The 12150-nt window shown below is 45.1% G+C and overlaps 1 protein-coding gene across 1 annotated transcript in view; it reads right to left on the bottom strand.

Annotated features, from left to right (window-relative positions):
* Positions 1-2163: 2163 nt before the first annotated feature.
* The window catches only part of Clic6 (chloride intracellular channel 6), a 34871-nt gene continuing 24884 nt past the window's right edge, over positions 2164-12150 (bottom strand). The window contains exons 2-3 of the mRNA XM_076942494.1: positions 12092-12148; positions 2164-3962 (exon numbers count right to left, since the gene is read on the bottom strand). Coding sequence (XP_076798609.1) covers positions 3801-3962; positions 12092-12148 — 219 coding nt within the window. The 3' untranslated portion in view covers positions 2164-3800. The remainder of the gene's footprint in view (positions 3963-12091; positions 12149-12150) is intronic.

Genomic DNA, 12150 nt, shown 5'->3' with positions numbered 1-12150 from the left:
CCTAGTAAAAACAATGCAGTTATTTTCTAATTCTCCTCGACAACTGTGAGGATGGAATTGGATCATCCCAGATGTTTCACACACTCAGCATCTGTGGAGGGATTTCCCAGTGAGGGTGGAGCTGGGGGCGTGGCCGAGCCAGGCGGGCAGAGGCTGGGTACAGGGGCCAGGACTGAAAATGAGCCACTTTCCTATAGCTTCCAGTCTACATGAAATGGCTCACGTGGCATCTAGTTCAGCCACCTGGACAGAGGTCATTCACATCTGGACCTTTTTGAGTTGCCGTTAAAACATCTGTAGCTCATAACTCACACAGGGATTACCTGTCATGCGAACACGAGCGGCCTTTGGTTCAGATTTGCAGTCTTTGTTTTTATTCCTTCACATCCTAATAGAAAAGACAAAGTGTGGGAGAGGAAGCTGCGGATGGGATGCTGGTTTCTCCTGGGGCTGGGAAATGGTTCAGCAGTTAAGTGCTTGCCGCACTGGGGTTCCGTTCCCTAGAACACAGGTAAATGTCAGGTGGCCATGGTGGCCTCTTCAGTTCCAGTCTCACAGGTGGAGACGGGATTCCTGGAGCAAGCTGGCTAGTGAGACTAGCCATACAGCTTTGGGCTTGAATAAGAAACCATGCCTTTCAGTGGCCAAAGCCGCAGCCAGCCGGAGCTCTGTCCATAGTGTTGATAAGCTGTACATGTTTGTACATTGTTCAGAACCTAACTTATTCTGATTTTCTAGACATAGTTCTTTAATTCTTTCCCCCTACCCCCGGGGAGTGGGGGTTCACTTCCAAGTTTTCTATGAAACCATCTGGCCTTGGCTTTGCAAGTGAGGAGGGTCTGTTGTGAGCGGTGTGGTGTGGGGTCCCACTGCAGCTGCCGAGTGCCGAGGCCCCACTAAGTCTAATCTGTAGGGATTTTTTTTTTAAGACTTTTGAATGTTTAATAATTTTGTAGATCATACTCTTTACACCGAATACTGCTTATTTAATAAGACGGGATGTAAATTTACAATGACAAATATGTATTTTAGGAAAGGAAATGACATTATTTTGAATGGTACTTTGTGCAAAGAGGGAATAAATTTATGCTGTGTGCATCACTTGCAAATCACCAAAAAATGTCCCGCCAGCTGCTGTGGGACAGGGCCTGTTCTCATCGAAGTGACTGCCCTGAGTCTCCTGCTCCACCCTGGCTCCTGCACGCGTGCCTCCCAGCGGGTTATTTATTGTAGAAAGTGTACTCATTTGCTTTATAATGAAAAATAAATTTGCAAAGGTATATTGATATGCATTTTTATACAGGCACATAAAAATTCAACTTAGTGTGGGAGCAGAATGTGTCACGAGGTTATATACATGACTGGCCTGTGTGTACTTTGATTGTGTAACTTGTAATCTTTTGTTTACAATTGAGGAGCCTTCTTTAACTTGTTTTAATTTAGAACACTTTGGTAGCAATAGGCCTTTGGATACATTTTTGTATGGATACATTTTGTATATACATATGATGTATATAGAATTAGTACTTTATTTTTATTTCTAAAAGGTAACACATTATGTTAGGGGAAAAGGCAGGGTGGGTTTCCAAATTTGTATTTTTATATTAAAAATAAAGTAAAGATTTGGACAGTGTGGCCCTCTCATTCCTGCGTCACTAGGAGGCTGGGTGAGCTGTAGCCTGAGGGACATGGGAGCACTGGGACCTTGAGTGGGTGGTATGGCCAGGTGTGACACACTTGATCTAACAGCTGACCTGGGATGGCATTATTTATTATTCTGTCTAATCATATTTTTATTTTAAAGCTAAATAGTTACTAAGAATTTTAAATGTTCTTTTAAGTCTACATGTTTGTAATATCTCCATAGAAACTTGAAAATAAAAAGTCTTCCTTTGGGAAAAGAAAGAAAGAGAGAGAGAGAGAGAGAGAGAGAGAGAGAGAGAGAGAGAGAGAGAAGGGAGGGAGGGAGGGAGGGAGGGAGGGAGGGAGGGAGGGAGGGAGGAAGGAAGGAAGGAAGGAACCATGCCTTTGAAGAGTAAGGCGGGAGAGCCATGATTCTTGACATCATCCTTGGGCATCCCATGCCTTCACCACATGTGCACACAAACACACACATGCAGGCATGTTACACACACATACACAAACAACAGAAAATCAATGAAGTTGATTGAAAATGTTTAATTTGTAAGGCACACAGCTTGTGATCATTTTAATATCTAAAAGAACAAAATTAACTAACTCCCGATCGTCATCATTTGCCAAGTTTGAATGTCACGTTGTAAAAGTGGACTTATAAAGATGACTCCTACAGAGGTGTGGAGTGATGTGGACCGAGGTGGACAGGCTAGACATGACCCTGAAAACAGACTACTGGATTGAAGCCATGGCTTCCAAGAAACAAGAAAACGTAGTGGTCACCATGTTGGACTTTATTTCCTTACGAGATATTTTTCACCTAATCTCGGGATCTTACTGGTACCCTCACCCCAATTGCCTATGGAGCATGAGCGATCCAGAGTCCAGCACTCTAGTCGAGCGTACAAGAGATGTTTCCTGTAGGGTGTGCGGCTGTGAAGGGTCAAGCCGGAGAAGTCTTGCAGAGCATCTGGGCAAGCTCACATTTCCTCATTCATGATGAAGCCCAGCAGGCTTCACTATGATGCAGGGTATCCCCAAGGATGATGGAGGGAATGTCACAAGCAGACCAGAAACTCCTCAACTTCTCAGGAAAAGACCATTTGCCAGAAAGGCTTAAGAGCGGGGACTTTCTGGATTTTCATCTGGAATTTAGTTTTCATGCTTGGCCTCAGGTTGAGATAGAAAGAACAGCAATGAGATAGAAAGGAGACATGACTGAGCTAACCTCAGGTACGTCATCTTCACTGAAACACTGCCTTGAGCAGTAGTCATAGGCTTACATTGTGATGTAGGGCAGGGAGAGTCTCCAAGCCAGAGCCGACAGGAAGAGTCCCCATGAAAGCACCCTCCTTCTGGGGAAGCGAGAAGAGAAGGTACCAAAAAGGAGTAGACCCCAAGGCACAGGGAGCCTCCCCACACCTGGACTCAGAGGCAGCAGCGTCCTTGGGGCAGAAGCAAGACACCCTGGTCCCATTCCCCTACCTCCTGCTGTCCCATGGTTCTGCAAGAGGCTCTACAATCCCTATATGACTTGGGAGGGCCAAACCCTTTGTTTTAAGTCTTCTGTGATGATGTCCCTTCATTGTTCTTTTACACAAATGCCATGCCACGGATGAATGAAATTACATGTGATGTATGTGCACGCATGAGTAAGTATGTGCACAAGCATACGTGAAAGATTGGTGGTTCTGAAAATGTTCACCCAATTGTTACCAGAAAATACATAGAATAAATTTTAGGTGATTTTTAATTTCTTCTTCACACCCTCTAATACTGTTCTAAAGTATTTTATAAGTATATAAAACAGCATTTTCATTTTAAACTATTATTTGAAAAGAGAAAAACAAGTCATGTGATTCTCAAAACTATCAAAGACTAACCTCTTAAAAATAATGAGAACTAGAGTCAAAGGCAATTTTCTCTGAAACAAGCTACAAAACACTGTCGCCCCAAACACGGATTATAAAAGTACTGAATCTCAAAGATATGAACTAGCATAGATGAGACGGAGGAACAAGTAGACGAATCGCAAGGCCGTGCATCCTGTGGTGGCATTAAGAGAGTCAGCGTCATTTTGCAAAAGCTGTTTTGGGGAAGAAACATAGAAGGCTCTCCTGGAGCCTCGCTCGCTCGTCTGAGAAAAAGACGGAAGCCAGCAAGCATCATTTCATCCTTTTCGCTGCGTCTGAATACGCGTGTTCAATCTCCTGGTCAGCTGGACACGTGTTAGTGAACTCATCCCGGGAATAAGCGTTGTTCAAGTACCTCCAAATGCCAGTCATTTCAGAAGGAAACTCAAAATCTCTGTATTTCTTGGCCACAATCTGAAAATCAAGAGGAAAACGATGAAAGGAGGCAGGTCACTCACGTGGGTGATCAGGTCAGACAACCCATCCTTGGGAGGCTCATAGCCTAGCTTGTGATGTCACCCTGTGGTCATGTGGGCTGCTCATAGTGGCACTTTGACTTTGCTAGGGTAGCTTAGGAGCAGGAGAGGTGACAGAGGTACAGGACCCAAACGCAGTGCTCTGTGATAGAATCTAGGATCACTTGGGGGCTAACCCTGTGAGCACCACAGTGAGGAAGCTTCTACGGTGGATTCATTGAGGGTGAAAGACCTACCCTAAATATAGATGACAAAATTCCATGGGCTGGGATCCTGGACTGAACAGAAAGGTCATAAGAAGCTGAACACACCAGCACCCATAGCTCTCTGTGTCCTAGCTGCTGATGCTGTGTGACCAAGTACCTCACATTCAGGTCTCTGTGCCCTCCCCGCCACCGTGGGTTTTATCCCATTAAACTGTGAGCCAAAATCAACCCTCCTCTTTTAACTTGCCCATCAGGTTCCCAGATGTGAGCCTTGGGATCCAGCCATGCGTGCGTATAACATGCCAGTGGCTTTCTCCCTGTGTCTGTGGCAATGCCCTGGCAAGTATCAGCTACTGTGCTATGTGGTGCATGAAGACACATGGTGGGTCTTCATTTTAGATTTCATCGGGACCTTTTAATCAGCTCTCTCTTCTAGTTGTTCAGCCCCATTTCCAGTGATCCCTAACGTCTGGAATTCAGAAGTCCACCACTCTCTTCTAAGCAGATTGCTCAAGCATGAGCTTACCGTGTGCAAAAGTCGGTGCATAAACAAAACAGCTTGCTCCTCATCGTCATGGAGGCAGAGGGAGCAAGAGAAGGATAAGTGGGGTAGATGCACTAAGGATCTCAGCCGTGTGAGATGGTTTTCTGGTCTGGAGAGGGCCAGGTGGGGAATCCAACTGTCTCTAAGGACAGTGTCCAGTGATGGGGATGTGTGTCTTTGTTAGTGCTGCACACTTGAACAACTGAAAACAAGTTTCTCTATCATAGTCCTAGAAGTCAAGATGTCAGTGGGGCCCTGCTCCCACTAAAGTTTCTGGGTTAGAATCTGTCTCCAGCCTTCCTCCTAGCTTCTTAAGCTCTTGAGTGTGGAAGGACAGCTGAGTCTGTGTGTGTCTTCTTGCTGTGTTTGTGTGTCCTTGTCTTAAATCCTCTTTCAGCAGCAAGCCATATTACAGGAGGGTCCAACCTTCTCTTCTGCACCTTCAACCTAACTAAGTGTATCTTCAAAGACCCACAGGTCAAATAAGTCCTCTTCTGGGGTAGTAGTGATTGGGACCTCGGTATACAAGCTTGAGAAAGCACAATTCCATCTGCCACAGGGATCCAGGGCTACAAAGGGCATGTCTGCTGTGTCCCCTCCCTCCCCACCAGTCCTGGGGTGCTGGAGTGAATGGAACATGAGACCCAGCACAAATCAGATCTCAGTACTCAATCAGACTATGCCAGTGACCACCATTCATGCAGTGTGGCAGCAAATTAGGACCAAGGAACATCTAGAGAGCCTGTTACAGGGTCTGGTGTGTTCTTCATCTGAACACTGATTTAGGGAGGCTCATGTCAAGAGTTCTTTGGCTGACACTCACCTGCTTCATTTGTGATCTTTTACAAAAAATCTCAACCTGGAGTCTCACGCATGCTAAGAAACTGCTCCCCCATGCAGCCCCTCCCCCAAGTAAGCCCAGCTCTCTCTTTACTTTTTATTTGGGCATGGGGTCTTATTATCTTGTCCAGATGGGCCTTGAACTTGCTCTGTAACCCACACAGGGCTGAGCTTGCAGCCCACCTCCATAGGCCTCGTGGGTGGCAGGTATTAAGGGCAGGTGCCATCAGCCCTGGATATTTCAGTATTAATGAGGAAATTTTCTAAATGTCTTCCTCTCATACATGGGCTCTTGCTTTTATAATTTCTCTCAGTGTGTATATATCTCCATATGCATGTGTGTCAACCACATATGATGATGTTCAAGTGTGTGGACACTGTGTGGGAGTCAGAGCGACACTGGGTGACTTTTTGGATTGGTAACTACATTTTAAATTCTATTCTAGATTTGCTTTTTAAGTTATGTTGTATGGAAGGTGGGGGTGGAGGAGACAGTCTGTATGTGTGAGTGTAGGCTGGATCAAGCTGCCTCAAATGGGTGCTGAGTTGAGGTCCTCTGGAATAGCAGCCAGTGCTCTTAACCACTGCCTACCTTACTGCTTTAAAGAAGGATTTCTTAGGCATAGGCACCCGTGCATGAGTAGGTCCCTAGAGGCCAGAAGAGACACTCCAGTCCCTGAGGCTGGAGTTACAGGTGGCTACTCTCAAGGCCTCTGCCATGCACAGGTAACTCAACTGCTGAGCCACCACCCCAATCTCCCTTTCTCAACCCCAGTTTGGAGACAGGATCTCTTGTTGAGCCTAGAACTTGAAATGAGACTTAACTGTCTGGCCAGCAACCCCATGATTCTCCTGCCTCTGCCTTCCTGAGACGAGATACCTCACATCTGCCGTGTTTTGCAAGTGATCTGAGGAATCAAACTCAGGTCCTCTCACTTGTGTGACAAGCAAGCAAGCAGCTGAACCATCTCCCCACCCTCACCGTGATTTCTGAATGTACTACTTTGTTTTCTATGGTATGTACGTGCGTACACACACACACACACACACACACACACACACACACACACACACACTTTCAGTAGCCCAGAGTCTGTGGTTTGGTTCTTTCTGAGAGTCCCCTAATATTATCTTATCTATCAAATTGATTCCTGTTAACGACAAAGGAGGGAACATATGTGTCTCCATGTCCTTCTGGCTCCTTTTCTTTACCAAGTTCTGATTTTATCAGAAACCCACTAGTGTCAGCATGGGTTTCCCATGGAAAGGGCTGTAACACTCCAAGCTAAGAAGCTCATGGAAAGCACTTGTCCCTTCTCATTGAGTTTCCAGCTGCAATGTCTTTTTATAAATTTATTTTTGATTAAAATATAATCATCTCACTCCCTCTCTAAGCCCTTGAGACACATGTTCACCAAACACATAAGAACAGAGAAAGCAAACAGTTAAACGACAGAGATGTGTGTGTTGGGACTGGATAGTTAGGCTACCCCTAAGCCCAAGTCTCTCACTCTCTTGTAAGCAAGCGGGTGTCCTTTGAGCAAATCTGTGCTCTAAGTTAGAGCAAGAGAGGTTCCCTGTTTCTTAACAGCCTTTTCTAAAGCACATCTTATCTGTCTCGGGCTCCTATTTTCATGATCATTTGAGTATTTCAACATATAGTAATTTTACTACTCGGGAGTGCTTATTTTACTGAGGCTGGGTGTCTGGGGAAATAATAACTGGGGATATAAGACTCTTTCATAATACATCAGACAGTCCTCCTGTTCCTGTCTGTTTGCTGATTTTTGATGTCATGAAGGTTGTTGAGGCCATTGTGAATGTCTTCTCCCTGTAGGCAGTGCTACTGTTTATCTACGTCAGCATTGCTGTGGGTGAGTACTGTCGTCTGGCTGTCGGCTGTAGTTTGAGCATACTCTTGGAAGGGTCACGGGTTGGAAGTTTGGGTCTCAGTGAAGCAATGTGTGATGGGACCTTCAAGAAGCAGGGCTTGGAGAAGGGCATCACTAGACTGAGATAGTTCTCGTGGGAATCTGGTTAATTCTGTGGGGAAGTCTGATATACAAGAGCAAGTCTGGATGCTTCCAGTCTCACTATGTGATTACTTCCTATCTTACCATATGGCCACTTCCTGTCTTAGCTAAGCTCACTTCCTGTCTCATCCATGCTCACTTCTGTCTCACCCATGCTCATATCTTGTCTCACCTATGCTTACTTCCTGTCTCACCTATGGTCACTTCCTATCTCGCCTGTAGTGAGATACAGAATGTTTGTATACCCCAAACACTTTGTTATAGCAATGGAAAGGGACAGAGACAGTTCCTAACACTTCCTTCCTATTACAGAACCTTGGTGAAGTATCAAATATGTTTCACGGTGTTCATTGTTCTGGGAATATGTTTCCTAAACATGGCATGACCTTGAAAGCAGAGGTTTGGGGTTACAGACGTACCAGTGCTTGCTTACATGTCCAAGACCCTGAGTTTTATACTCAGCAAATAATGATTATGGTAATGATATAAAAATAGGCAATCTTGTATGATGTACATGCTTGTAGCTCTAGGATTCATTAGAGGCTTGGGGAATAGCGAGACTGAGACCAGGCTGAGCTATGTAGTGAAATCCTGTCTCAAATACCAAGGGCTGGCGATGAACTTGGTGGTAGAGTATCTGCCTAGCATGTACTGGGTCCCTGGGTTTTATCCTAGCACAGTCAATGCAGGCTATTCTTCAGATAAAGCAGAGGCCCCAGCTCTCCTTTAATTAATAAAATGTTCTGCTTGGACCTCCACCTTCCTGCTTTCCTTCCCTCTTCTCTTATTCTGAATATAAACATCTGATTTTAGGTGATTTGTCTTCAGATCCAGTCTAGCTACTTTCTATGGTTTCCTTTTGTCTGCGTCTAGCTACTTCTACATAACTTTTTTATTCCTTCAGGACTTTATCTGTCTTTACTTTTCTTGCTCAAATGCCTCTGGCCTAGGTTGCATCTGTTTCTGGTACTGTGTCTTTTGACATTCTGTGTCTTGTCTTTGAGCTTTTTCTGAAGAAGTCATACTATTTTCCTTTTTCAAGGTTATAGCAGGATCTAGAATGTTCTTTGACTTCCTGGGACAAGTCTTTGTCACATATGCATTTCCTGTCCCCCTTTTTTCCTTTCTTTAATTCTGGGTCCACCATAATTTTCTTCCACTTTTATTGTCTGCAGCTATACAGTGGCCCTGCATGGATCCCTTCTTGTGGCCAGCCACAATTTACTGAGACAAACATACTGGAGCTACCATTTGTTCAGAAATTACATAGAGCAACAGGAGAGTGAGGACAGGTCAGTTGGTAGAGCAAGCTCAGTATTCCAACAGAGCATTCGTTCAGCAAACACACTGGAGCTAGAGTTAGGGTTAGAGACAGGGTTGGCATTAGAGTCAGAGCCAGGGGACCCTTCCTTCCTTCCTCCTTCCCTCCCTCCCTTCCTTCTTCCCTCCCTCCCTCCTCCCCTCCCTCCCTCCCTTCCTTTCTCTCTCCCTTCCTTCTTTCTTTTCTTTTTTCTTTTCTTTTTGTTTTTACTCTGTTCAGCAGCCACGAAACAAAATGCCAGATTCTTCTTTTTCTCCTGCCCCATCTCCCTCCAGGATACACCAGTGGATGAGGGGCTGGGCACAGGCTGTATAGACATCATCTCTGAATGATCTTGCGCCAACTCTGTCTCTTTAGAGACCTCAACCCACAAGTATTCTCTGTCACCTTTGCCTCATGGCTCCACCCTCTACACAAAGGCCTCAGACATTTCAGGACTGACTGCATTATTTACTTCTTTATAATTCTGAACTGTTCTAACCATAAAGGGAGCCATGCACCAGTCAACCCTGTCTCTGGGATTCCTTTGTGTTTGTGGGTAATCTGTCATTCTTCTGTAGGCTCGTGAAAGATGAAGCCAATAGTCTATTTTTAATGTCATTTTCAGTGAGTTTCAGGAAAGGAAATAAATTATAAATCTCCTCACTCTCATCTTTTACCATAATTCCCCTGGACTAATTCTCATTTCCTTCAGAAGTACTCTGTGCTGGAAGATCATTAAACAGTTTAGTATCTTAAGTGCTAAATGGCTTTGAAGATTCTGTTTCTAGGTCTTATATTCTCACCATGGCCTGCTTTTGACCTACCCCCACCCCCAAACCTTACCCTTTTCACTGCTTACATATATGTGTATGTCTGCATGTTCATGTAAATGCAAGAACTCAGAGACCAGGTATAGGTGTTGGATCCCCTGGAGCTGGAGTTACAGGTGATTGTGGGCTATCTAATATGGGTGCTGGGAACCAAACACTGGTCCTCTGCAAGAGCAGCCAGTGCTCTTAACCACTGAGCCATCTCTCCAGCCCCTTTCTTTTTCTTATGAATAAAGCACATTGTGACTGGTGCTGTGTGGCGGAGATATTTCTCATGTTCTCCAATGTGCTTTGGATATTAAACACTTTTGTAAAATGAAAGTTTGGTCCCCAGCTGGTGGTGATTGGACCATGAGAGAGCTAGCCTCATCCACTGGTTAGTCATAGCGGATTAGGCAACAGGAAGAGGCACCTAGGCTACTGGAGGCCTTTGAAGGGTACATCTTGTCTAAGACACTCCTTGCTGTCTCTACCTTCTGGCTTCAACAGGTGAGCTGCTTTCCTGTGCCACAGTGTTTGCTACAAGCCTAACACCAATAGAACCAGCTCATCATGGAATAGCTCTGAAACCACAGGCTGAAGCAAACCTTTCTGCTCTTACAGACCTTCTCAAGCATTTTGTCATAGTCACGGCTGTCTCTTCTTCAGCCTGCACATACCTGTCTGATGCTATATCATTCACAACAAAGACTAAAACTCCATTCCTGCAGGAGACTAAACTACATCACAGCAGCATAAAATCACTGAAAAATGATGTCTAGAGTCAGCAGATTGTCAGGAGTTGAGCATCTCTCGTTACTTTGGATGTTAGGACCTCAGTGAAACTCCTGAAAAGACATTCACTCAAGGAATTGGCATGTCCATTGTAGGCAGATCTCACTGAAGCACACAGGCAAGAGAGGAGGAGTGAGTTAGAGACTGGGCGGGGGGAGGCAAGAAGAGGTATTCAGGAAGAGAAAGATGAGGTTCTCACACGGAGTGACCAAGAGTGACATGTAGCCCACCATGGACTGTTGAAACCAGATGGGTGACTTTACCAGCCAAATATGTACAAACTTAGAGCATGGCACAGACTTGCGTTTCTCTGCATTTCCTCTTTATTCTCACCTTATTTATGTTCCTACACCAGCTCTAGGCCTGGGGAGATTTAATAATAATGAAGATGCCCAGTGCACAGGCTTCTGTTTCAGACATCTGAAGGTCACATACTGTACTGGCTGGTTTTGTGTGTCAACTTGACACAAGCTGGAGTTATCACAGAGAAAGGAGCCTCCCTTGAGGAAATGCCTCTATGAGATCCAGCTGTAAGGCACTTTCTCAATTAGTGATCAAGGGTGGGAAAGCCCACCGTGGGCGGTGCCATCTCTGGGCTGGTAGTCCTGGGTTCTATAAGAAGGCAAGATGAGCAAGCCAGGGGAAGCAAGCCAGCAAGTAACATCCCTCCATGACCTCTGCATCAGCTCCTGCTTCCTGACCTGCTTGAGTTCCAGTCCTAAATTCCTTTGGTGATGAACAGCAATGTGGAAGTGTAAGCTGAGTAAACCCTTTCCTCCCCAACTTGCTTCTTGGTCATGATGTTTGTGCTGGAATAGAAACCCCGAGTAAGACACATACATAGCAGTGATGGTAACAGAGAGTTGGAGAGAGAGCAGCAACTCAGCATTCAGCTGTGGGGCCAGCTGCCTGGGAATCCTCACGGGCCACAACGAGTTCTGATTGACTAGGTCAGGTGACCAGTCAGAGAACTGAAATTTAAAAAACTAAACATTTTAAATTTTTAAAAATATTCCCTCTAAGAGCTCTCTTGGTACATGTCCGTTTACTCTTCTACTAGGAAGACAGGATGCCAGCTAAAGGAGAGGTCAAGCTAAGGAGACATATTAGCTGCTCTCAGCTATGTGTGTGGGAACTGATGTTAAGACTTTATAGGACACCCCTCTTTGTCCCTGCAGCATCCTTGCTTATCCCCAGAGCTATCAAAAACACATCATCCTCAAGCTCCATGTGGTAAATGCCACGGAGACCCTGAGCGCGTTTGAGCTTTTCTTCAGGCTGGGGACATCAGTGAGGGCCTGAGCAGAGAGCACACTCACAGGTATTTCTTGAGAACACCTAGAGTTCTTGGTTGTACATGTTTAGCGCAGCTGCCTTGACTATAAACTACTAGTTTTCAATTCAAATCTGTGTTCCAGGCCTGTTTCTGTGTCTGGCCCCAGCATAATTCACAACAACAATAAAAACTAAACTAAACAAAACCAACAACAAAGCCTCGTTCGTGCACCCAGCCCCGCTGTCAAGAGCAACGGCAAACCTTAATGATATGGAGCTTGGGTAAGAGGTTACAGTCGGCCAGTGTGAGCTCATCCCCAT

Source organism: Arvicanthis niloticus, chromosome 12 (assembly GCF_011762505.2).
Source record: "Arvicanthis niloticus isolate mArvNil1 chromosome 12, mArvNil1.pat.X, whole genome shotgun sequence".
In the NCBI taxonomy this organism is placed as follows: Eukaryota; Metazoa; Chordata; class Mammalia; order Rodentia; family Muridae; genus Arvicanthis; species Arvicanthis niloticus.
The sequence above is the reverse complement of the archived record's forward strand: the minus strand, read 5'-3'. Positions and strand labels throughout refer to the sequence as shown.